The 27,550-nt window shown below is 41.4% G+C and overlaps 1 protein-coding gene and 1 long non-coding RNA gene across 4 annotated transcripts in view; one reads left to right on the top strand and one right to left on the bottom strand.

Annotated features, from left to right (window-relative positions):
- Nucleotides 1-3,482, bottom strand: part of slit3 (slit homolog 3) — a 266,581-nt gene extending 263,099 nt beyond the window's left edge. Inside the window, exons 1-2 of one of the 3 annotated variants that reach the window (XM_084353293.1) lie at nucleotides 3,413-3,479; nucleotides 476-1,137 (exon numbers count right to left, since the gene is read on the bottom strand). In XM_084353293.1, the coding sequence (XP_084209419.1) occupies nucleotides 476-666 (191 nt within the window). In that variant the 5' untranslated portion in view covers nucleotides 667-1,137; nucleotides 3,413-3,479. Of the gene's footprint in view, nucleotides 1-475; nucleotides 1,264-3,412 lie in introns of those variants that run through there. The other 2 variants (XM_084353294.1, XM_084353292.1) reach the window with 2 other exon arrangements.
- The window catches only part of LOC311257584, a 28,880-nt gene continuing 4,203 nt past the window's right edge, over nucleotides 2,874-27,550 (top strand). Inside the window, exons 1-2 of the long non-coding RNA XR_014622636.1 lie at nucleotides 2,874-3,167; nucleotides 24,463-24,576. This is a non-coding gene — a long non-coding RNA (uncharacterized lncRNA). The remainder of the gene's footprint in view (nucleotides 3,168-24,462; nucleotides 24,577-27,550) is intronic.

A 27,550-nucleotide genomic window follows, 5' to 3' on the forward strand; every position in this document is an offset into this window, starting at 1 on the left:
GTCCTCAGAACACTGTTTGAATCTAGAAAGACGGCTACTGAGAAGGCAGTCCTGCACATGTAAACTCAGCAAAACTGTATGAAACTGTGCAGGTTGTTTGTTCAGTTCATTCAGTGATGAAAATCATCATAACTCATTTTCTCTTCTTCATTTCTGTCTTTATCTTCTCTCGGAATTGAGTCTCTAAAACTACATAGTGCACCTTTAAACATTAATGGACAGGTTGCCTCTGTACTTTGAACGTCCAATCAAAAGTGCTCTTAGGTTTACATCTGTCTGCATAACCTCTGATAACTCATACCTCACCTCAGTTTTACATGTGCATGCTGCACAAAATTCAAAGGTGTCCCCACAGGAATATGAGAAGATCATGAGAGGAAAATGAAAGGAGGATAAAGCGCACAATACGGCCACATGGCGCATGATAGATGATGACAATAACATTTGCTTAAACTGTCATTAAGATTTCACTTACAGTCGCTCGGCATTCCTCGGTATTCCTTTAGGCACAGTCTTCAAACCCAGACCCTGGCAGTCCACATGCGACCCGGAGCAGCTGCACTTGTGTGGGCATCCAGTCACCGGAGCAGCGCACACCAGCAGCGCGAAAACAAGAGCCCAAACCCGGCAGAGCGCTGCCCGCTTCTCGGGTCCGGTCGGAGGCATGATATCCACTCAAATTACTTCCAATGCGAAGTTAATTGAAAATCCGCGGGGGTGAAGGTAGTCGATGTGGAAGTAAGGATCCCCGCAAAAAAAGGTCAAGAAAGGCCGGATTTTCAAAAAAGAAGAAGAAGTGATGAGAGCCGAAATCACATTAAGTTCGCTGTTGGAGAAGTTCACCAAAGTTTCTCTCAACAAGAGGCTCGATCAGTCAGAGTCTCCTTAAAACGCTGCCTCTCCATTGAAGAAAAGAAAGAAAAATGAGGATTTGTGGATGTGACACTTGCTGAAGAAAAACCAAAAACCAAAAAGATGAAGTTTTCTTCTAAAACATCTCTCCGCGCGTCACTCAACTCGATGCGTAAAAGTCTCCCCAAACGCTCCCCCATTCACAAACTCAGCCTGACTCCTGAACTTCCCAAGGTGAAAATGTTTCAGCTCGGGTGTAACCTCCTTCCAGAGAACATCCCTCCGCTGCCAATGAGTACAAAAAAAAAAAGAGGAGAAGAAGAAAGTGAGAGTTTGCAGAGGAGTTGTAATCAGAGAAAGAAAAAAAAGTTGAGAGAGCAGAGGCGCAACACAGACTGGTACGCCTGGAAGTTGTGAGAGTGAGAGAGGCAGACAGATTTGTACTTTGGTTTCCCCCAAAATCCTCTCTCTCTCTCTCTCTCTCCCTCCCTCCCTCTCTCCTCTCTCCCTCTGTTGATGTCACCAGAAAAGAGAGTGAGAGAGCTCTCCAAACTTTCACTCGTCCCCTTATCTTCCCCACAGAAACCCTCTGTGCTGCTGTATAAACTCAGATACTTTCCCACACGGTGGAATAAAAAAACTCCAAACTCTCAGCCCCATGTCAGCAGCATTGACTTATTACAGCACTTGTTTTAGCTAATTTCCCAGCAGCTCGTCCTTTTTTTTTTGTCATGGCCCCATAGATCATCTTAATGATTTACTTTGTGATCATGTATTGGTTTTGAGTCAAGTCTTTTATGAGCCATATCTTCAGTTGCTCCAGTGCATCATCCCCCAAGAGTCTTTGTGTGTCAACTTCACTGATTAATGCTTTAACAACAGGCTGACACAGAAATGCTGTCTGATCAGATCCACGTTTGATCCAAGTTTTTTCTTTTTAATGAATTAACTTCTATTGTGTCCATAAAGTCCACGATGATTTTAAACAACATACAAAAAACTTTGGATTTGGACTTATTTAACTGAGTTTAAATGATAAAAGCAGAGATTTAAGGTTACCTATACGCTTAAATGACTCTTAAATATAAACATAAACTTGGATTTGAGTTCATATTCTTGATTATTTGGTAATAGACACTGTTAAAGGCTCTGCTCATTGACTTTGGGACAGATGCAGTGCAGCAGTGAGGTGAAAAGACTTGTTCAGTGTGGCTCCTCTGTACTGAGTGGGCGCCCCTCTGTAGGTTGCAGTAGTGCTGCTGCCCTCTATTGGTAGAAGGAAGAACTTCCATAAAGAAGAGACACATCAATTTGCAGATACAGTAATGACACAGTTTAACTTCTCATTAAATCAGTGTCTGCTAAATTAATTCGGTTCATTTGAGGAATTTTGTTGCAAATAAAAAATAAAAAAAATCTCTTTGCTCAGCAGGGTTGATGAGCGGTGCAGTAATTCAGTGTCTCATCTGGCTCTCAAGCTAAATAAAAGTAAGACTGTTGGCCAATTTAATTTTTTGATATTCTGAAGATGTACCTCTCATAACCACATGTACTGTAGATTTAAAGATACATTCTCCAAAGCTTTTAGGAAAAGAACATCCTCTGTCTAATTTCAGCAGTGGTTAGAAAGATTATTAAAAATCTGTACTCTGGTGCGACTACAGTTACTTTACTTTAAAACTACAGGTTTTAAAATGCTACTTCGGTAAAAGTACAAAGTATTCCTTACTTTTTAACTGTTGATTATCAATAGCAGGTTTTCTTTAAATCTTCAGTGTAAATGACTCCCAGCTCTGTTCTGCTCAGTGGTCATGGTCACCTCTCCAAAACCTGCACCTGCTGCAAAGGTTTGTATTTTTTTATCGCAGGGTTTTCATTGGCCGGTTTGTGATCAGCTATTGGCGACAATAACGCCGATGAAAGGTTTAGATATTGATTAAAATTGTACTCCGGTCAACGTTTTCAGTCACGTGACCCGCGCGCTGACCTGGACGGCAGAACAGTTGACCAAGATGGCGGCTCGTACCGGACGTCCCGCAGAGATGCGGCAGAAGACGGTGAATTTCCCCTCGCACGGTTAATTTAGTTCACCTGTCAACGGTAGAGAAGGAACGATATGGACATAAACTGCAAGTGTTGGGTATTTCAGCCGTTAAAACCCGCCAGGTCCCTGCCAGAGCTCGACGTCGGTGACATGTACTGTAGCTTGTGGAGGATCCCTCACGGACAGTTATATGTATTTTCGATCTGGACGGGTAAATAATGCCGCCGTTTGGGAGGTGAAGAGCAAGAAGTTCTTCATCATAAAAGCAAAGGTGAGTACTAATTAACTAATACTAGATATTGAACGTTATTGTATTAATGTTATTATTGTATATGTACCCTGGACTCACCCATCCCAGCTCCTCAGCTAACTAGCTAACTTTAAATTACGACCACTGCAGTTGGTCGCCTCCATACGCCACAACGAACCATGTCACAACGATCACAAACAGATGTGACTTATGGCTAAAAATACGATAATTAATAAGAGTATATACTTGTGTTTACTTGAGCTTACCTTTGATGAAGTGTTAGCTGCAAATACGTGTGTATGTGGACGAGGTACGTCTCCTTTGATGTTGGCGGGCAGCGGGAAATTATCTTTTGCCCTCCGAGGGGGCGTTCCCCTGGGGGCGTGACGTCACGTGGAAGTTATGAATTATGATTGTAAAAATAACATATATACTGAGGTACAAGTAAAATTACAGACTTTTATGACTTGCTCATAAAAGTACAAGTACCCAAAAAAGTGCAGTACTTTGAGCAGCTGTAATTAGTTACTTTGAGATATGTTTTAATGGCGTGTCTCTTTCTATTTTCATCCACGAGGTGTCTGCTGAGCGTGTAGGCTCATCTTCAGACTGAGCTTGATTCATGTCGAGTCCGTTATGAACATTCATACCTGAAGGCTGCCATGTCTTCTGGTGTTCGTGTTCGTGCTGTTCAGTGCTTTGCTTGGAGGTTGCTGCTGAGGAGGAGAAAAACATTACTTATCACAGCATCAAGTTGTAAACCAGAGATCATCTGAGTTCAAGTCTTGAGAAAATGAACCTGAATGAAATGAACCATCTGCCATCAGTTGTTTAAACTGTATGCCCTGTACAGCCTCAGAGATATGTGTGACCCTTATTAATTCCCTTTCTAATGTTTAGATATGCTCTCCATCCTCCGATTCTAATCTCATTTTCTTTTATTTTCTTTTTCGTCTGAACTTGGCTTATTGAAAACCCTCCCTCATGCAGTCTAAGCAGAGTAGAAAATGAAGCTGCTCTGAGACTGCTCTCAGTTTCAGATCGATGGCAGCAGCAGGGCAAAGCAGAGCAGCACAGCTCTTTTCCTCAGCAACTTACTCCAGTTCCTCCTGGGGGATCCCTGCAGGTTCCCCCTGGCATTCAGCAAAATTACATCCCTCTAGAGTTTCCTGGGTCTGCCCCGAGGTTTCCTCCCTGCCGGCCATACACAGGGAGGCACAGGGGGGAGAAGCCTGTTCAGTAAGCTGGGCTTCTCTGTGGAGAAAAACCCATTTCAGGCCGCCTACACTTGGATCTTGTTGTTATTACCACCTGAGTGTACATGCAGGGATGCAGGAGTGACACATCCTAACTTCAAAGTACACTCCTCAAAATTAGTTGGGGATATTTAATGTTTCACTTGATTGTTTATTCTGTGACATATCTGAGTTTTTATTTTGTGTTTTGTGAATATGTTCCCATAAATAATGTGACACATTTCATTTGAATTTTATTGCATGTCCATGCACATGCATATATGCACTCATATCCCAATATCCCTAACTAATTTTGAGCAGTACAGTGTATTTGGGAATAGCCGGAGAATACTCAGTGGCTACCACAATGTACAGAACAGTACAATTTTACAATACATATTAATGCTAACAATTTGAGAGTGTACCGTGGCTAATTTTCTGAATTTTGTTCTGAAAAAATTAGTATGGCAAATATAAGAATACCAAGAAGCCTGTACGCAAAAATGTTTTAAAATGAACAAAGCTACTAACACAACAGAATTAGTTGTGCCACAGTTGTAACACAATAAATGATGAAGAATTTGAATCAGTTAGGTTGTAACCGCTCTCACACATATTTCAATGTCACTAAAACATTAAACAAGATGTCACAGTTATCCATTTCTTTGAAGGATGTGAGTTGAGTGATCTGTTGTTGGGCAAGCAGACCGAAGGCTCACTTAGCTAACGTAGACCTCAAGCTAACATAAAGTATCGGACAGTTGCCTCAGAATTTCAATAAGGCACTTTGTGTTTATTTAACATAACATTAAGCCCTTCCAAGTAGTTAGAAGAAAAAATAATGAGAGTGATATGACGCTGCTGTAGTGTGACTGAGACCCAAAGGCTCTGTTTTTTTTAAGGCACAGTTAAAAACGGGGACAGGACACCAAAAACGACGTCTGGTCCCCCTAGTTTTACAGTAGACTATTGTGTGACTTTAGCAGTGGGAGGTGGAGGAGATGGTGGCATTTCAACATTTGTAAGTGTGACACCACTGGATATTTCTTACGGGAAATTCGAGACAATTTCCAGCCTCTTTGTTGCGACCAAAACCAGATATTTTTTCACAGGAAGTCGCTCATTCCAGCTGTGTTTATGGTGACCAAAACAGTTATTTTAACCGAAATCGTGATGTTTTCCTAACCCTATCCAAGGGATTTTTGTGCCTAAACCTAACCAGAGCATAAGCACAGTGCTGTGACAAGAGAGAAATAGAAAATAAAAAAATGTAAACTGCATAAAGAAACGTACAGCTTGAACTTTTGGTTTTGCAGAAACATAGTTAGCTAACATTTATTCTTGCGATTGGGTTGTTTGAGAAGAGCTGAGCTTGAGTCTGATAAATAAAGGGGGACAGATTATTTATTAAGTTGTTGGGAAATTGCACCTATGGCAACATGCTATTTAATAGATTTCACATGTGCTCAACTGACTCAAGTGCAGGTTGTTCATGCCCCTGCATACTATTCATATAGTACAATAAAGGAAAAAATGGGGCTCATGTCACATACAGTAAAGCTACATTGGATTCAGAGTTCATAACCTGTTGAGTCAACCAAACAGCATTCAACTCCAGGTTAAAATGTAAACGTTAATGAGCTTGGGCAAAGAATAACTATGAGGACATGAGAGCACATACAAATCCATACAAGAACAGAGAAAAATAATGGTTTTGTGGAAACATCTGGTGTTGCTTTGTCTCCACGTGTTGCATACGCACTAAATGAATAAAGGGGACAGTGCATACAGTACATACTGTATATAAAACATAAAGATAGACAGGGAAGGAAGCAGCAACACAAAGAAAAGGAAGATACTGTAAAGGACACAGAGCCACCTACATAAGTCAGACTGATCTGATTTCATCACTCTAACAACAAGTTGTGGAAAGCTTTATTAATGCTTGTGTTACAATTACATGAGAAGGGTAGGACCCACATGCAGAAACACTCAGGAGGCAGACAGGATTTAGGAACTAAGGGCGAGCTTTATTAAACCAAAGCTGAATGATACAAAAAAAACATGAATCCAGGAAAACCAAAATGGGTCCAAAAGACAAAATAACAAAGTAGCAACAAAAGTACAAATCAATGAAAACACAAGGGAACCAAAAACTAGTACATACCATGAGGTCAAACAGAGAAATGCTAGAGTAACACTGGAGGAAGCTGGGCTGAAACACGGGGGAACACAGGAGGGAAACACAGGAGAAAACAGAACGATCTGACAAAGACAAGAGGAGCACAAACACTACACTACTATACAGACACACTAACGAGGGGATGAGCTGCAGGTGGAGGCAGATTTTCACTTTCCATTGGCTTTTATGTTGCTGATCAACCAGGAAGTGCTGAAATGATAACAATTTGTCAGATTCCCTACATTTAAAGAAGAACACAGCAGTAAGACATTTGAGCTTCCCACCCTGAGCATTATGTCAGAGTAAAATGGCCGTCGTAGGACGTATGCGTTCTTACTTTTGGGCCCACACAGCATACGCACTTCTCAGACCGAGTCGATTGGGAGTATGCGCATTTGAGACTTCCTCTGGCCTCCCATCACACATGAATGAATGATCAAACAGCCGCACTAGTTCTCTAGATTTTCCAGTTCTTTTAATTTTGGGGTGTATTTGGTGCTTGCGTTAAATTGACCCATTGTTTTACCATTACTCCTTTTTCCTATTATTGTGTAAGGGGAAGATGCCTTTTGGGTCGATGTGCTCGAGTGGCTACTGCGCCAAAATCAACTCACAGCGTCGCGCTGTTCCCGGGGACTGAGAGCTACAAACATCTTTATCTTTGGATTTTAATCCTAATTGACACATTTTCACTTGGGGAATGGGGAGACTGTTCCATTGGCTAGTTATCCAGGCTGTCATTTAATACATACTGTCAGTCATTTTGGCAAAAACAACTACATGTCAATCCTCTTGAAGTATGATGAAACCCAGCTTCCCTCACTGGGGTAATTTAGCTCAACGTCTAATCCGAAACTCGGAACAAAACATTGATGTTTAACATGTTTGGGTGATTTCAAATGTCACAACCAAGATTTGTAAATTGGCTAAAATGGAGAAAATTGGAGTTACTCACATTTCCTTCCATAAGGTTAGGAGGCATGTTTAAACCAAAAGGTGGCCAACTGGAAAACTTCCATCTCTTAAAGCTACGAGAGTTTGGGCAAACAAATACAGAAAAAACTTGCACAAAAACAACACATTGAAACACTCATATTGAAGGAGCGATCATCCTTTTTCCTTTACACAAACCGCTGCTTATGAGTGCATGAAACCACTCTGTGACGGCTTTGTTTGGCCTCATTGGGATAAGATGCATGTCATTAACTGCTGAGGTTGAGGGTTTGAGATTTTGCTCAGGACCTTTGATTCATGATCCCTTCTTAAGCATTTTTCTCCCGGAGTCTCCGCTGCATTTTGGTGAATTAAGTAGAAAAAAACCCCCAAAACATGCAGAGCGCTTTGCAAAATGAGACATTAGGCATTTGTGAAGTGAACAGAGTTGGCTGATACAGAGCTTCTCACACCACATAACTACTGCCACTCTCTCCCTCTCCATTTCCTTCTTTCCTCACTCTCTCCCCTGCCATCCCTCGGGTGCCCTTTTCAACTCCATCTCTTTCTCCCTGCTTACAATCTCCTCAAACTTCCTCTCTTTCTCTTCCTGTCATTCAGCCTCTCACTGGCACGTTCTCATTTTCATTTCTCTCTTCCTTCCCATTATCCCAAATCTTTCTGTGTAACCCTATCTTTATGTCTCTCGTCCCAGTCGCTGTATTTTTATGAGCTGAGAGATAGTGTGCTGCTAATTAGCATCTCTCTGCGGTTCAAGACCGGGCTAGTGACCGAAGTGACAGCTTCTCGCTTCACTGCTCACACACACACACACACACACACACACACACACACACAGGCAACAAGACACACATTACCATCATGCTGTCAAAGGGAATTTCCTCTCTGTTGACCAAGTCTCTCTCACACATGCATAAGACAAAAGACATTTTTCCAGCCCAGTCTTTCCAGGAATTATATTTGTATTGGATAATAATAGAGGACATATTTTGCATCCAATGCCAACGTTTGGTGCTAATTCAGAATGTGCTCCCAATTTTTTAATGACTGGCAATTAATGTTGAATTAAAACAATAGTTACGTATGTGTTTTCTTGACCTTGAACCTTGAAGTGCCAACACAATAATGATATATCATCAAAAAACAGAGAAAACAAGAAAATCATGTTGAATGGTAATATTTATATTACAACAGCATTTTAATAAAATAATATTTTTTGGGGGGGATACCACAAGCTTTAATGCCCATCTCAGCCAAGTGTTAAAAATGTACTGCGCTTCCACTGAGGTTTGCATAAAAGCAGGTTAGTGGAAACAAACCCGCAGTCGCTTTTGTCTTTGTCCTCCTCTCATCTCCCTCTTTTCTCATGGGTTTTCCTCCCTTCTTCTCTCTGTCCTTCCTCCTCCTCTTCTTCTCCTCCTCCTCTCTCCCTTCCATCCCAGCAATGGACAGATTACAGAATAATTGGCGGAAAGTTTGGACTTCTCTTCACACTGGGCCTCATCCATTTAACCGGTCTGATATCTGATGGCACATTAATGGTTCATGCTGCACAGCTGTGTGCGCATGCTGGCAACTGTGTGTGTGTTTTTTGTGTGTGTGTGTGTGTGTGTGTGTGTGTGTGTGTGTGTGTGTGTTGAGGCTCTGTACTGGCATTAGTGTAGGTGTCTGTTCACCTAATTTTGTGTTTTTTGTATGTCAGTGATGAAGTATGTCCTCATACGTGTGTGTGTGTGTGTGTGTGTGTGTGTGTGTGTGTGTGTGTGTGTGTGTGTGTGTGTGTGTGTTTGTGTGTGTGCGGTTTAATGGATCTTTTAGCCAGACAGATCTTTGGCCAAGCTCGACTGTGGCCCCTGCAAAGCTATTATCTCCCCATACACTGTGTACACACTTTCCTCCGTGTGTGTGTGTGTGAGAGAGAGAGAGACAGAGGCAGAGTGAGAGAAGAGAGGAGAAAGCCAACATTTAAAGGGGGCTATCATAACATCCCCATGTCGCTTTAAACACACACATAATTATGCTTTTGTGTAATAACAATGGACCACATTTGAAGCATTTTTGTGGGGGGGGGAATCCTGACCAATAACTAACCCTTGTCCTACTTTAGTACATTTTAAGTCGAGGTAGTTGTACTAAAGACCTGAGATTAGCTGTCATTACAGTCCAACAGGTGTAACCGAGTGGCTGGAGTTTAATTCTGGACTAAGTCATCTCAGAAGGCGCTCACGCTGAGACATCCAAGGCAAAATGTGTCAGCCACAACTGCTCAATAACAGCCCAAATCTTTTAATGGACGTAACTTAGACGGTTGCAGTTACCCCCAGCTGAAGCTAAACTTTTAGTAGAAATTAACCTTTAACACACACAAACATGTCAATATAGGGCCCAGATTCAAACCTGGATACCTGAATTTCCCTGAATGTCCCTTTATCCTTGATTGATTCTTCTCTACTCCTCAGTTTTGCCCTTTATTTTAGACTCGCTCTTCTACCTATTGTCAAAAATGTTACCTCGATCCCATCAGACCAACTCGACTCCTAATCAAAACTCTCTGGTCCAATTTGCCCAATTTTAGTTCGAAGAAACTTTTAACTAAAACGACTTCTTACGTTATGATGACAGGTCAAAAAAGTCCTCAGGTCTCTAATAAAATCCTGTCGTCTGAAGGTCCACAGCTCACAGTTAAATAATGTTTCTTTTAAGCATAGTAACACAGGCAGACACAAACACACACAGACACACACAGACACACTGGTGTTTCAGAATGGGCATTTAAATAATGCCACATGTTGCTCCACCGCCTTTGTTTCATTGCGAGGATATTTTTTTTTTCTCTCTTGCTGCTTCCCATGTTGTGTTTGATTGATGGGCTAATTTACTAGAATATCACACTGACACACACGCACGCACAAAGACACACACTCACACACACACACACACACACACACACACACACCACCAAACCGACAGCCTGGTGTTAGAAGAAGGCTTATTTCGCCCGGGCAGATCCAAATGTCTGTGGACAGGCTCAGTTACTGATACTCTTAAAGTGTGTTTGACTCTCTCAAAAACCCAAAAGGAAAACTACTAAAATCATCTTTTAACGTGTGATATAAGTTACTGAGATTTCTTCCTTTCTTTCTTTCCTCTTCCTGTCTTTTTCAGTTACTCAGGATAATTTCTAGATTATTTCTCGAGCTCTGTAGTTTCCCTTGCTCTCGGACAATTGTATGTTTTTTACTCTAAATACAATTTTGAGCTTAACAAATGGAAATACCGTCATCGCCTCAGCCATGAATATTTAAAAATCCTTGATGAATAAAGAATTAAAAATATGTAATATATCTGGATGAACTGACCCTTTTACAGCTCTCCTTTTTCTCCTCAAACAGCTTTAAAAAGACCGGGAAACTAATCAGGAAGCCACGCAGTACAGTTCTGTTAGGCTATTTGTTACTTGCTGAACACATATACAGTACAAACTGTGCTTAATGGCTGGGCAGCCATGTGTTTGTGTGATTTAGGGTTCAGTAATAATTACTCATTAAACTCTAACCTCTGTGATTAAACTACTGATTGAGCAGCAGCACATCTGCACAGCTGACCCTTTATGTGTCTGCCTGTGAGTGTGTTTTCAGGCTTGTGTTGTACCACAGCTCTGAGCTATTTACCGACAAACACAACAGCATTTATCGTCAGACAGTAAGACAGGAAACGGGTCTCCATGTGCATTTGTGTGTCATTTTCTGCATACACTTCTTTCTTTAATTTCCTCACGTCATTGTTGGCATGGATTGCGAGGCTAAAAATGTTGCTCGAGCCTCTAGATAAAGTTATTTCTTGTACTTTTTACAGTTAACATGAACAAAAATATCTTAAATGCAGTTTCAGTGACAGCTTTAGAGCCTGAGGGAGACAAAAGAGAGACATGCAAAGAGGGAGAGAAAATGAGAACGAACTATATTTAAAGGCCGTTCAGAATGGAAGATACCCAAGTAAAATATTTTTTGTTCACACTGGCAGTGGTAGCCCCAAATCGCTAAGAAAAACCCGCTACACACACAGAGACACACACACACAACACAGAGACGCACAAAGGTCCTGATAACTGCATTTACAATCCTTTGTCTGACAGGAAAACAACAGAGCTGAGTAAACGAAAGTGTGTGTGGCCTAAACGACGAGAAAGACGTACAACATGTGACAATCGATTTATGTGTGTGTCGCTGGCTTTGACCTGACAGTTCCTTTAAAGCCTTGAAATTGCTCAAATTAATCCCAAAAATGGAGAGTGTGTTACACAAGACGTGTTTCAAGTGTGGTGATAACTGGACTAAAACAACCTTAAAGGAAGCTTCGCCACTTTCAATTCCTTTTATGTATGTAAGAAATATATATATATATGGATATCTCTGTCCACTGACCTCCATTAACCCAACATAGTTCAATTAGAGGAAAGTCCATTTGTATAAATCTGTGTCGTCTTCTGTTAATTTAAAGTGAAAGCTAATTATCTACATCTCCATTTGTCGACGTGCACACCGAGGGGGGAATCTAGTCAAAGCTGTAGGACGCTGAAATCGTGTGCGTGCGTGTGAGTGCACGTGTGTGTGTGTATTCAGTGCAGAGGTTAACCTCTTCCTTTTCCTCCCTAACAAGGAGCGGTCAAAGGTCGTGATACAAATGGAGGGAGTGGAGGAAAGAAGGATGAAAGGATAAATTGTAAAAGGAGGCAGGGAAGGAGACTGATTGGAAGCCAGATGTCTAATAAGGTCTATAAATAACTGGGTGACGGCTGACAGAGAACCACCGAGCCGCCGCGTCCAACACTCAGTCTCAACACAAGATTTCACAACTTTTATCTTCTTTCCTCGTCTTCCTTTACTTTTCATCTGTAATGTTTTTTAGTGTTTTTGTCATACAGATGTCACACAAGGAGCTTCACCCTGAAGCTTCGAGTTAGTTTTCTCTCCATGTGTTAAAGGCAGCTGGATTTGATGTTTCGGCAACACGATTTGGTAACTTTCCCCTCACGATATTGTGAAATGCCCAAGTGTCCTCTTTAGCAACATGAGCGTGAGTGCAAGTCCCCAAAGGCTGTGATTAAAGAGGCAGCTTGTCCTTGTGTCCTGTGTACTGTAAGAAATGATTAAGTGTGTCTGAAGAGTTGTGGACCATGTAGTAGTAATGCAGTAATCATAATATTGACCCCAAAACTGATTTGAAACATGTCGCAGCTAATGGCTGTTGACTCACTGACTGTTGATGACATATGAAAAAGTAGTAGTCACTTTTTGTACGGGATATGATTTTAAAATCTGTCTGTAAAAATTTCCAATAATCCGACACAAGATACTCTGGGTTACCAGTTTCATTTACTAATTAATTATGCATTTGATCCTCTGACAGGATTTATTCCAAGTGGTAAAGCTGAGACCTGGACAAGAACTGGAGAAAATATGTCCTTTAAAAAAAATTTACCACGTTGTGTAAAACAGTCACTAGGAAAAAATGTTCGCAGTTAACATTTCTGCAAACTACAGACACAGAATTAAGGAGACCTCGAGACAGTTCCAGTCGTGTTTTTGGCGACCAAAATATGTATTATAGGCCAAACCATGATGTTTTACTAACTCTAAACAAGTGATTTTTGTGCCTTAACCTAACCCGAACATAGCACTGCATTTTGAAACGAGAGAAATAGAAAAAATTAACCATTTCTGAACCTACAGAAACATAAAGTCTTAACTCATGCATCACTTGCTGCCATTTTTTCTGGTAATTGTGCACAAATAATCAAATTTCTATGTGCAAAAAGGGGCACAAGGGATTGTTTTTTTTTAAGGAAACTGACGTATTTCACCATGATTAATCTATCATGCTTATATTGAATCAATTTTTCTTTGGTGTCATGATTTGGAAACCCACTTTTAAAGGACAGATGGTGAGCGTCTTGTCCCTGTACAACAGACAGTTGTACACTGGATGGAGGTTTACAGTCCTAAGGTGAAGAACACAGCTGTACAAAAATAGCTCTATTCAAATAGCTATCACTCAGATGAATATGTTGTAGAAACATTTAAACAGATGTTGTAGAAGTAATGTCTATTTATTTATTTATTACATTTCTTTTAACAGAATTTCCCGTTATTTATTCTAGTGGCTATTTTATTTTAGTGTTTATTTCATAGTTTTTTCCCCCTCAGTCCTGATCTGTGGAGCCATGTGTACTTTTATCACGCTTTATTTTGTTTGTCTAGTGTCAGTGTTGTTGTAAAATGTGTGTTAAGATGGATGCCTTGGCTTCAACCGCAAACCAAATGTGCCTGCACTCACAAAATAAAGTAACGTGCGCCTGAACCTGAACCTGAAGAGAAATCTCACACGTACGGTTGCAGCTGAGGGAAAATGACTGACTTTACTGGAAAAGCCGACACAGTTCATGAGTTCAAAGTGTGAGATCTGAATAAACGTATCCGTCTATCCCTCTGCTCAGTCCTTTAACTTCCTGTCTCTCTCTCTCCCTCCACTGTCTCCCTGTCTGTCCTCCCTCCATCCATCCATCCATCCATCCATGCACTTTCCTTTCTGTCTTTCTGTCTGTCTGTCTGTCTGTCTACATTCTTCTCTATCAGATAGCTGAAGTCTTATCGGTGTGGAGGTGCTGAGCACTGAGCAGCTCCACAGCTCCACCGTAAAAACAACACATTCCTGCCTGCTCTGTGTCTGTGTGTGTCAGTGTGTGTGTATGTGTGTGTGTTTGGTTTAAGATATGAAAGTAAAGTTAACGGATGTGTTTTAGTCTGCGTGAAGCGTCGCAGGGAAAACAGAAATAAAAGACAGGGTCTGTTTTTTGCGAGGTGCGGGTGTGTGTTTTTAGAGATTTGAAAGTGATGCGAAAATGAATTGGTGTGTGTGTGTGCGTGTGTGTTGTGTGGACACATTCCTCTTCGCCACCTCCAAACCCGCCTGACTCTGCTCTGAAGGCCAATCAAAACAGACGTAAATCGTGGCCGGATATAAAAGCCATGCCAAAGCAAAGGACCGTGTGTGTGTGTGGTGTATGAGCGTGTGTGTGTGTGTGTGCGTTTGTGCACACATATGAGTGTGTTACAAGGGAAACTATACTTCTGTTAATTTAAAACCAAAAGCTAAAATTAGGCTTTCAGTTGTGTATTAATATCAGCCTGATTCTTCTCAGAGGGTCTTAATGATTTTATGACGATAAAAATAATTGTGTTCAGATTCCACAATGGAAACAAAACAAAAAGACGCTCATGGACAAAAACAGGTTTTACATCAACAGATGGTTTTGTTTTTAACTTTAAGATCAGTATCAAAACTGCATCGGAACAGATGAAAATGTTTTGCTGCACAGAAATCTCTAATGAAACTGGGCACTTGTGAAATGCTTTGACACAAATCTGAGCTGGCTTCAGCCCGTTTAACTGCCAGCATGGATCACTGGCTAATTTACAGCATGTTACCTGATCCACCAAGGGAATACCATCACAGGTGTGTGTATGTGTGTGTAACTGGCTGTGCGTATGCGTGTTACAGGATCTATGGTAATGCTATTACCCTATCAGCATCTCATTTCCACCCCCAGTTCTTTGCCTCTGATGCTATCGGCACCATTTATAAAGATATGATTACAAACATGCAGCTTTTCAGCCTGGTATGAGACGTGCATACCTGACCGCATGTGTGGGTACATTTTCTGTCCAATGTTTGTTATTTTATTATGTGCAAACAATGTTAATACTGTAACCACACTGGACATATTATTAGGGGAGATGCCACTCTATTGAAATATGTACAGGAGTTACCAGCCAGTTGATTTTATCACTATAAGGGCACGTTAAATCCAATCTGCAGGACAACTCAGTGGGAGTATGATGGGTAAACAAACTGAATATACAGTCATAAGACAGCCCAGTCGCCAAGATAAAATTTTAGCAGTTAACGTTTCTGCAAACCACAGATGCATTCAAATTTGTAAGTGACAAAGGCAATGTACTGTATTGAAATTTCTACAAAACCTGTCATATAACATTCAAATAACATGTTTATGACCTGATTTTTATGATGGGAGGCAGAGAGGACGGTGGTGGAGTTGCAGGCGACAAGGCCAGACACCACTGTCCAATATTTGTAAATGTGACACCACTGTATACTTTTAAGGAGACTTTAGGACAATTTCCAGTCCTGTTATTTGAAGCATTTCAAGCCAAAACACAATGTTTTCCTAAACCTAAGAGTGTTTTTTGTGCCTAAACCTAACCAGAGCATTGGCACAGCACTGTGACAAGAGAAACATTGAAAATTGAACCCAAAGAAACAACCATTTATTTTGGCAATCCAGTTGCATGAGAAGAGAAAAAAGAAAGAAAAAAATACAACAGATTCGTAGGGGAAACATGGGTGAAGTATGAATGACACAGAGGTTAAAAGAGAAAAAAGTCCAGAGCTGCCCTCTGGACACAGTGAAGAATGTAAGAACAGAAAGTTATCAGTTTGAATCCTAAAACTGGTTGTCAAACTCTCAGCAGAAGCAGTCAGGTGAGGCACAGAGATCCTGGAAAAGGAAATGGAGAAGACATGCTCTCGTGTCCTTTGTATTATCAAGCGCTGCCCTTCTCGTCTCCCTCTACAAAAACTCATTGCCCTGAAGCAAAACACAGAACCCCCAGCTGCTCCAGAGGAGCTGCTCCATGGTCAACCCTACAAGATTACACTTGAACTGGGCAGCTCCCAGGCGTGTGTGTTTGGATGTATGTGTTTGATGTGTGACCCTTGTTCCTCAGTGGCTATCCCCGCAGCAATTCCTGTAAAAGAGAACGGGGCAGTGCCCGGGTCAGATTCTGATACAACAGACATTCATCAGAAAGATTTACACCACATTTGTTTCACAAAATCCGACTGGACAATCAGAGCGATTGAAGCATGTGGTGATCACCGGTCTGATCTAAGATATTATATATATATTTCTTCTATAATACATTCTTAAATAAATCTTGATCACCTCCAACTGTGGTTGCAAAGTGTACAGAGTATTTGTACGTCTCCAACAGAGCTTATACAGTATATGTGTCGCTCACACAAAAACACACTGGTCTGGTTATCAAGAGAAACTGAGTGTCTTGCTCAGTGATGACTGGGAATGTGGTGTAATGTACGACCCGCTCTACCTCCTGAGTCGCTAAGACTTGTGCTCAATCCCTTGTCCTTTCTCTCGACAGAGTTGCAGGGGGTAGCGGTTGAAATCTCCCTTCGAGACCCTCGTACATCATCAGTTGTTGTCAATGCCGCTTACATAAACAGATGCGGCTGGACATCTCCAATATGTCGTCTTCAGCTGTGGTGATTTGTGTCTATAAATTCTATATTGTCCAGTTGACATTTAACAAACCTATCTATTGCCAATTTAAGAACAGAAACAAGGAACTAAGACTCGATCTCAGACTTGGCTTTGACTCCTGTGACATTTGACCCACAGTCCTATAGACCTGATTTCCAAAGGACTTCACCTGACTTGGCAGTAATATAATGCTAAATAATGCACGGATATTGATGAAATGTAGTATTTAGTTGGCTGGTTTCTATGAGTGAATACCAAAGGGGACTGGTGGGCCTTGTTGGAGGTATGCGCTCCACTGAGTGCCATTCGAGATGATTATTGGATCAATACCATTGAAAGGACCCCATAAAAAACCTTTTAAAGACACAGTTTTGGAAGAGAGTTGTGCAGTGATATTTTTAAGGTCAGCCCGCAGCTACCTGAGAAACTAGTCTTGTTACTTGTCCTTAAGGACTTGAGATTTGCTATTAATAGACTTGAAGCTTGGTTTGGACCGGTCCCAACAGCCTTAAAGATGGCTCTGCTCCATAGTACACGTCTCTCAGGAGCTGTAATCTTATACAGCTCCTCTAAGATAAGATGACACCCCTTTATAGTGTAAGCATCATGTCTGTAAATGGTCATTTGACTGTCTCACTGGAGATATCTCCAGAGTTAAGGGTTTAATTGGAGTCACATATTGGTGCAACATAGGGTTCACGTTATATCTTTGTTATCAGGCCTCCTAAACTTCAACTTCATTTCTGAACATATGAGACCGACTGAACTCTAATAAAATAAATCTTCTGTAGCTGCGCTCTAATTTCCACTGTTTTTTACTCCGGCGAGCCTGAGACACTGAAGTCATGACATCAAAGCCACCAGCCTGCTGGTAACAGGCAACACCAACTCACCGGGAGTCGAGCTCCCACGGCAGGACGCACACACAAGCGAACATGCTCGGCTCCACGCTGCTGGCTTATCTCTGATCCGCCATCTCCCTTCCTGCAGTTTGGATCTGATGAAGCCCCCGTACTTCAAAGTTTGTGTGTGTGTGTGTGCGTGCATGTACTGTATGTGCATGTTTGTGTGGATGTAATGGAAAGCACCTGCACTCATTGAGGCGGGGAAATATTTAGTGTGAAACAACGAGGGGACGTGGGTGGATGAATAAGGAGATGGATGGAGAGATTGAAGGACTGCTGGATGGATGAATGAAAATGTTTCATTTTTTTCATCTGTAAAACAATTTCCACAAAGCAGTTTTGTTGGCAAAGGTTTAGAATTAAATTACATTAGACTCGGCTTGATAGAGAGACGGATGGATGGATTAAAAAAGAGACCGAGTATCCAGATGGGGGGGCTTCCTGGGGATGAAACAAGGAGACGGATTGGACTGAATGTGAGAGGTGGAAAGGCTGAGGTAGGATTGGGAGCGTGGATGGAGGGATGGAGGAGCGGATCAAGGAGATTGAAAGCGGGATAGCTGTGATCAGATAAAGCAAAATAAAGAAGAAAATATAGAACTGAGCAGGAAAGTATAAGGAAGAGGGGATTTTAAGCGTCTGAGGGGATCGTACGCACACAAGCCTGAAGAGATGGATGTGGGGATGAGCTCAGCTGAGAAAGTAAATGAAAGACAATTGAGGCAGCGGGTGAGGCAGATTTGGGCTGGGGTAAGTTCTCATGACTGGAGATTTACAGGGTTTTGGAGCAGTATGAGGCATATGGAAACTGTAGCAGTCTTTCATAGTCATTTGTTATTCTTTTTTGAGAGATTTTGCCTTATTTTACAGTGGATATAGACAGGAAATATGGGGGGACGAGAGAGTTAGACTTGTGCCGAAGGTCAAACCCACAATTTTGCAAATATATGGGAGTGAGCCTAAATAGAGTATTAATTCTGCACGGGTGTTAGTAAGCTAACAGAAGGTGGAAGATTGACAGCATCTTCAGGCTTTATCTTGTCATATTTTGGTGGAAATTACTTCACAGCTCAGAGGAAGAGGACGCGCCTTCATGCACAAGCTTTAACAGTTAAAATGGCAAACTACTTCTGCTGACTTCCTTCTTTGCAGCTGTAATAATTACTACAGCCACTAGAGGCCGCTGCCAAACAAGAAGTTTAAATATGGGTCGCAATAAGCTGCTTTCACATTCTACCGACTATATTGTAATTTTTCTGATGTGGACACACTGATATCAAACAGATTAAATATAACATAGACATTTAAGTTTAACAGTGCAGAAACATTCACATGAATTTTATCCCTCAGAGATGTTGAATGGCCAAATTTCTTCTTTCTGATTTCTTTTTAGCTTCTCTATCTTTGCTGCTGTCCAAAATTATTAGGTTAAAATTTCTGGTAAATCTTTTTTCCCACCTTGTTTGTAAACAAATCAGTCTTTACCGTGCTTTTTTAAACATTTTTGTGATTTTGTGACTCACTATAACCCCTCCACATAAAACAAAGATGATCTTCAGATTCTTTTGGGAAACACAAATAAAGGGTTAAACTTTATTTATTTATACTTTATTCCACCACCAGCAGCTCTAGAAGGTAGATTGTATATTAATGGATCTTAGTATTACAGAAATGTATTATTCACAATGCACAAACCTCTTTGTTCTTAAACTAATAAATATTGCTCTACAATTAAAGTCAGTCTCTCCATATTAAAAAGAAATAGAAGATCGATTCCAGAGTCAAAGATTTCCCTTTAAAACACTGGCAAATTAACACCAGAGGAGAGGACACGATAAAAGTAACACTTGGATTTTACCCTTTTTAACAAGAGGTCACAGGAAGGAAGGGTTTGTTTTTATTGGGTGGTGTTGAAGGGCTGATCTTTGAATCTCGCATCCCTTTTAATCCCAAAACGATTCACACAACACTGGAAACTTCAATATTTATGTGGATTTTTACTGGAAACAAAGTCCAAAATCTATTGTGTGTGATGGGAGTTTATGCCTACATCAGTAATGAGTATCCCGAGATAATAACAGTTTAGAATACATCAAAAATGTGTGAGCGCTCCTTTTGTTCCCGGAACGAAAATGTTGTTTCTCAATGTGCAAGTTATTAAGAAACTAAAGCTGCGTAATAACTAGCCTCTTCTTCTCGTGCCAGAACGAGATGACTGATACCGTTAAACATCAATAGAAGTCTGTTAGTCACCGACTCAATTAATGGAAGTGATGAAATACATGCACATCCACACACTGTTTTCCTGAGGGTTGTTGGGATGTTGGTTTTAGAGGAGGAGAGTGAAAGACAGATTGAGAGGAGGGAGTGTGAAAGGGGCAGAGAGTCGAAACGTTATCCAAAAGTGAGTGGGGGAAAGCTAAATAACGAGCCTCCGTCTGACAGAGCAGGAGAAAACCCCTTTTGAGAGTGGCTTATTAGATTTCACTGTACTTTGCTTTTAAAAGCCAGGAGTTTGGGACAAAATTATATGTTTCAGAGCACTGTTAGCAAAAAATTCTGCCTCGAGTAGCAAAAGCAAAGACATTTGTCTCAACTGCGGAGCGGCCGGCTATTCATTTTGAGCAGAAACCCATGTAATTTACTGCTTTCCCAAGCACAATGTAAACTAAATTACAGGTTGTAATACAATGCATGGCTTACATTGATAACAAGGCCATTTGGCTACAAGGGAAAGAGTCAGAGGGTTGGCCCGTGCCCATGTGCGAGCGAGCACACAAGTCATTATCACATATACACACACCCTCACACACACAAATCACTGTCAAGTTTAAGACGACACTGTAAACTTTGCCACGAAAAGTCTATTCAGGTCAGATCTGGTGGTAATCTCTGCATCAGTTTACTGAAGCGAGCACGAGAGAGAGCTCAGGTCTTTACAGTTTCAACTAAACATTTGTTGGAATTATTTAAGCTCCGAGCAGAGGAGGAAAAAAAACAGTTTACATTGCCTTACCCGGGCCCTCGATTTCCTTTCCCAGGATATTAATGAGGAAATGACACATACTTGTAAAGAAAGAAAAGAGAGGGAAGAAGGAGAAAAAGAAAGAGGGAGCGAGGGATGTAGCTTTCAGGGGGATGAGGGCTGGTGATTAATCCCGCTTTGAGTCGACTCCGCCGGGAATTCCATCAAAAGGACGGAGAAAAGGGGATTTTAATTGCCGTTCCCTCCACGTTTCCCAAAACGCTTACCTACCTCTACCCTCCTCTCCCACCACCGCCACCACCCGCCCTCCATTCCTTCCCCTTTCCTCCGCCATCCTGGTGAGGGGGGTCGCCCTGGAATCCGGCAGGCCTCCCACCGCACACACACTCACACACACACACACACACACACACACACACACACACACACACACACACACACACACACAGACCCAGAATTACTTTCAGATGTGGGGTGAAAGGTAGGTGTGTGCTTCAAAATGCCACCTCACCCTCTACGGCCTGCGTGTAGCTCCTCATTTTTGTATTTAAACGTGTGTTTATCTTGCTGTCACATGTGTCCGTGCGCTGAAATCCCACCTGTATCCAGTTACAGGCTAATCCAAGATCCTGGTAGAAACAGAACCGTCAGCCCTTACTCATTGTGTTGATAACCTAACACAAAGGATTGACCCTTTTATGGCTGTTTGATTCGTCTGCGTGGATAAAACTGCCAGCAGAGTGTGTTCCTGCCACATCTGGTGGATGTGTTTCATCCTTCTGCTGTGGTGACGGTCAGAGTGGAGACGGGGGACCCATCAGAGGTTCTCGGGGGAAACCCTGCGGTTCCCCAATAAAAATGAAGAATCGTTTCATTTCAGTATTATTTCACCAACAACAGTTAGCTAAATCAGAGAATGTACTAACTGTGCCATGCAGCTATGTACTTCAGACCTCTCCTGTTTGGTGGGTGAGACCAAAGTGCCTCTCCATTTAAAATTTACAGACCTTCCACTCCCCTGGATACTCTTTAACTGTTAGATATCCTCAATTTATGATATTCCAAGCATTCCAGGCGTTATTTTAAAAGGGCACTCTGCAGATTTCACTCGTGAAGTTCAGCTTGCTCATCAAGGGGAGGACAACTCAGCCTCTAAAAACCAGCGCTAAAATGTCTGCATGTGGCTCTGGAAGAGCTCTCTGATGTCAGCAGGGTTATCTCAGCTTGGGCTTGGAAACTACAAGTTCATTTAAAACGAACTAGCACGTGGAGTTTGAAAGAGGTGGGGGCAATTACGAGGTAGTGGTGAGTCCAGCAATGTGAAAAATGTGAACGTATTGTTCTTAAGCATGATAGATAGATTTCTGTGATTGCACGCAATCTTTGAAACACTGCTGTATTAATTTCTCCTCTATTGATGTTGCTATCTGCACAAATTACCCATTTAAGAGCACCTTGGTAGCTGAGTGGTTACACTGTATGGCGTTATATTTATTGGTCATATTTAATAACATTCAGACAATTTTGCATCGAAAAACAACTAAACAAAATGAACGTTATTGTTCACAAATGAGATAAAAATCTATCTTTAAGGGTTTTCAATGAAAAAGCAGTCTCTTGAAATACTGTAGTTAAAAGCAGATGCCCTGCAGCTGCACCATTTGTCTGACTACAGTAAATAATCTGCGGTGTATGACTGAAAAAAACATACTGTACACACTGAGCCTCAGACATTAACCTTTACACTCCAGGAATTCAAGTGTTGGTCGGAAACAGAGTGATTTCTAATGAGTGGGTGGTTTCAGGTTAAGTGTCCTTCTCAAGTGTCTTCGTAGCCATAGAAACATGGGGGTGAAATCTGTCTAAACCTGGTGTGACGTGGGAATGAAAGATGTATAGATTGATGATAAATAACCATGCACTTCTTCAATCCTTGTTTTTATTCCCGTGGACCACGCAGTTCTTCTTTCCTTTTTCAGCTTCAAACCGAGTCCCGTCATCCTCTCCTTCACCTCAGCTTCCCCCTTTACTTTCCCTTCAGATCAAACGGGATCAAAGTAAAGAGGTTAGGGGAGGGGGTCTTTAAGTGGAGATAAGATGGGGGTGTTTGATTTCGACCACAGCTAGAGGTCTGACTGTCATGTCATGGATAGATGACTTTAACAAACTCCCCTCAGATGAAACCACCAGGCAGTAGAAATGTACCTCCCCCTGTGGCATCATATGGCCTTGGTTAGAGATAAGAGCCATTTTAAATGTATTGTGGAGTCGTCTATAGATGGAGCTTAAAGGGCTGCTGGTGAGGGAAAATAACATGTAACTGCAGCTCGTTTGGGTTTTGTTTGCTTTATTCATTGAAAAACAACATCAACATCAAATATTCAAGTGATAATTTGATGCTCATAGATGATATACGTGTGTGTATTTTCTGAGAGAAACTGTGCCTCAGATTTTTTCATTTGACATTGAAAGTGTTTCCATAAGATTTCTGGCCACTTAAACGCAAGATGAGCACAATAAAGTAATAAAATATAGCTTTAAATCTTTGCTATGCATTCTCATTCTCTGTGATACGGTTATTTACTGTAATTTCACAGTATCCATGTGGAAACTTTGCTGCCAGACTTTTTGCAGTTTTTTTTTTACAGTGTGGGTTAACATGCTTTCTGTTGGTGTTTACAGGAACACAGTGAAATGTAAATGAAAGCGTCTCCATCTCCAAACATACTGTATACCAGAGAAACACAGAGAAAATGATAGTGTTTATGTGTAAAATACTGCTTACATACAACTCAGTAAGATAGACATTTCTGATAATGTGGATTGGTAACCATAGAAGAGGATCTTTGTTTTTTCCTGAATCACTGTGTAGACTGATCTTTGTAATGACACGCAGCAGAAACAGCCCTCTGACAGTTTGATGCCGCCAACAGCTACATGACGAGAGGACAGTCTAGCAAGCCTGCAGTCAAAATATTCCCATTGTGTCTACATTTACTGTTTTACTGAATGTTGAGGTTGAAGGAAACTTTTATTGATGTATAAATAGGTGGTTAGAAACAGTCAATCTGATTATTAATTATGCCAACTTTATTTTTACATCAACATCGAGTTACCTTTACTCCTGAAAAACGGTGTATCTCTCATAGTCACTGTTGCTCCTTATGTTCCCATGAAACAATCTTAAATCAACATCGTGTAACTTTCTGACCTTGGAATAACAGTTTCAGCTGTCTTGTAAGGGGGTGAACGGTGTCTCTGTCTCGGCCACTCCGCCCCTCTATCACTTGTTTCTGCACTATGTAACTTCAACATACAAGTTTTCAACAAATAACACTGTGATGATGTAATGTTTGTAGTCAGCGCCGACATTACATCTTTGTTTTTGTTTGTAACAATTCACAACAAATCGTTACAGACCTGGGATCTGTATTTACAACAGTGGTGTTGCACTCAGAAACTACGGGGGCCAAATTTCTACATCATTTTAAGTGTTTCCATCTACATGTTTTTATGGGCGTTTTAAGCTTTTACAAACTCTGGAAATTCAGTCACGTCTTCTTCTGCGCTTAGAGGGAAACACAACGCTCCCCAAGTGCTGTGTCTCTGTTAGAGGAACAACTTGATGTTTGCTTATCATTCACTGGAAGTTTTTAATGCATAGTTCGATGCCACACTCTCGTGTCTCTGCAGGAAATATTGAGCTGTCGCCAGGAGTCTTGACATCATTGTGAGGTTTCCATGGCAACCAGTAGACACTCCAGGAAGCCAGTGCAGTTAACAGATCAGTCCAGGACTTCACCCTCTGTGAGACCACAACTTTGTCGCTTTTACACTTCTGTTTCACTTCTGATTAGACAAACGGTATAACATGTTAATTAGTGAGCTTCAGAGGTGTTGGTTTCCAGTCTGTGTCTACGCTAAGATAAGCTGACTTGCTGCTGGCTGTATAGAAACCATACGGGCAGAGCGATATGAAGTCTCGAGCTAATTATCGTGCTCCCATAATATTCCTTCAGGGCCATACTGGTGCAATTGAGGTCGGATTTAGAGGCCACGCTAAAACTGCTTATTAGCACTCTCTGTTGAAACACTGCTCAACTGTCATTGGTTTTGTTTGCATTAATTATTTGGTTAAGCATTCATACTCTAGGACTAAACACGCTTGATTGGCCAACATGTATCCGTAGTTTTTTAAAAGTAAAACAGCAAAAGCATTTTTTATTTAAATGAGAATGTCTCTGCGGTGCGAGTGAGTGTGTTTAAATAAAGTGAGTACTAACAGATAAAGATATATAAGGTAAAAACGTTTTGCACGGCTTCGCAATCGTACGGGAAAAGATGGAAAAACAGTATCAAAACAAAAAACTCATTATGCCCTCGTTTCATGTGTGGCGAAAACCACCGGGTAGGAACATATTATTTTTTGCCTTGTGTGTAATAGAAAGCGCATGTAGAAACCCATGTGGAAAACAAAACACAATTCATATTCCTGCAAATAAACTCCAGAGCGATGCGTGTTATCACTGCGGCTGCATGGAAGTGATAGCAGACATTTGTTTTCTCCTCCGTAAGAAACAGAGAGAGCGATGTTTACAGACACCATGTAGGACATGAAATGTAAACAGGGAGACGGCGCAGGGAGAAGGCACATTTAATTAAATACAGCCACGGGAGATGAACACAAGGCGTCATGAGAGCGAGTGGGATGCCGTAACATGTTTTTATGATCCTCCAAGTCACATTGACGGTGGAATAGTAGGACAGAATGCTTTAACTCCTATTAAACCAAACATGATTGCTGAAAACATGATTAATATCCATGACTGAGAGGATTTCTTTTAGTATTTCTTGATGCAATTATGTTTTATTTGTGAATCTTTTATCGCCTTATGAGATAAAGTCTAGTCTAGTTGGACTTTGTTTGTTGAGTTGCTGTTTCTAAGCCTTGTGTGGTCCCAAAGTCAACAATCTGTATGATCAGGCGTCGTCGTTGAAAAGACAAGCGTACCTCAGCTCCTGAACGCATCACATCCACAGTTTGTTGTCGAACTCACTCCTGTGTGTGTCAGGAATGCTTCTAGTTTGCAGCCGACAAGAGTGTCAGATCATAATCAAGGCGACACCTGCTGGGACTACCCAGAAGCCCCTGCTCATATGGGCCACATTACCGGTCTCTCTAATTGGCTGGCTCCCCTGCGAGGGCTAAAAACCTCTGCGCTGTGATTGGCTGAGCTGCAGTATTTTAGCCTGCTGGGTTTCGTGAGTGTGAAACTGAAAATCTGTGAAAAAGTGTAGCTGGTGTCCGAGTTGTCTGAGCCTGCGTGTGTGCGTGGAAATTGATTATTGATATGATTGAATCGCCTCAGAGGTTTTCTCTTTATGTGCTGTTGTTGTTTTGGTAGAACGGAGTACAGGTTTTTTTTTCCTCGTGGAGAATGGAAACAAGGTGGACTCACCGCAGGAAAACATCCCTCATATTCACATAAATGAACTCGAGGCCACTTCCTTAAAGCTGCAGCCATAAGCTTGCGGGTTCATAAAATGCGAAATGTTGCTACATCATTTGTTTTCGGAGTGATTTTGCACCCCGGGATGAGGTCTGTGCAGTGTTCTCTGTAATTTAGCCGCTCTGCCAGCCTCCTCGTTCAATCCCATGATCCTCGAGGGAAACATTCTCCTCAGCCCTCAAACAATACCGAGCCCTTCTGGTACATATTTTACAACCAAATGGTGTCATGTGCATGCAACAATGCCAGAACACACTGGGCAGGAAAAAATAAAATAAAATATATGCATGTTTTCATATGTACACACACACACACACACATACACACAAAGACAAACACACAATAAAAGTCAATAAAAGTGTTTTAGGATGCTCAGGAGAGCAGCGTTTTAAGACTTTCTTCCTGCTTTCACTCCCGGATACCCAACACTTAGGATTTCAATTACTATCATTCTGCCGTGTGTGCGCCTGCCTTGAGTGCACTTTCCTGCGTGTGCGCATCGGTCCTCCATCTGTGTATGTGAGTCTAGAGCACAATTAACGACCTCTGTTCTCTGGTAGCCGGCAGCCAAGGTGGAATGGTTCGAGTTAGGAGGAGAAATGGCGTGAAAAGAAAGCTGAAAAAAAAAAAAAAAAAAAAGGAAAAAAAAGAAACGGTAAATGCACTCTGGCTCCACGGCAGTCTCCTGTGACAAGCGGAGGCTGAAGCTCTTGTAAGCCTCATTTCCACCAGGCTTACACACTGAATTTAATGCAACACTTGTGGAATAAAGTGATTCCTTCTTTTTTCTTCACCTACTTGAACTTTGCTTAACTTACTGTATTTTGACACCAGAAGACGCACAGAAGCCTGCATGGCTCTCATTATTTATGATGTAGCGTTCTCTTATGAAGTACAACGCGGCATTTATACACTCGACTGTATATATATGGTGATGACATGGAGCGCGGAGTGGGGAACGGTAGAATAAAAGGTTTTGATGCTGCAAAAGGGAAGAAAAATAGAAAGAATTATTATGTTAGCTCGGGGCCAAAGAACCAAGAAAAAAGGGATTTGTTTGATTAGTTCGCTATCAGGCAGTTTCTATTCCAAATAAATCCTGTTTTCAGTTGCTGCTCAGACTCTCAACCCACATCCAGATTCCTCCGAACGCTGCCTGCAAATCGCGACCTTGAATGGAGTTTACTGCAGTGGAAGCACAGTCGGACTCCAACCACAGCCAGTGTACTGCTGCACACTGAGTTAATCACACTTTCTATTAACTTTTATAG

This window comes from Pagrus pagrus (genome assembly GCF_965226575.1).
Source record: "Pagrus pagrus genome assembly, chromosome: 5".
Lineage (NCBI taxonomy): Eukaryota > Metazoa > Chordata > Actinopteri > Spariformes > Sparidae > Pagrus > Pagrus pagrus.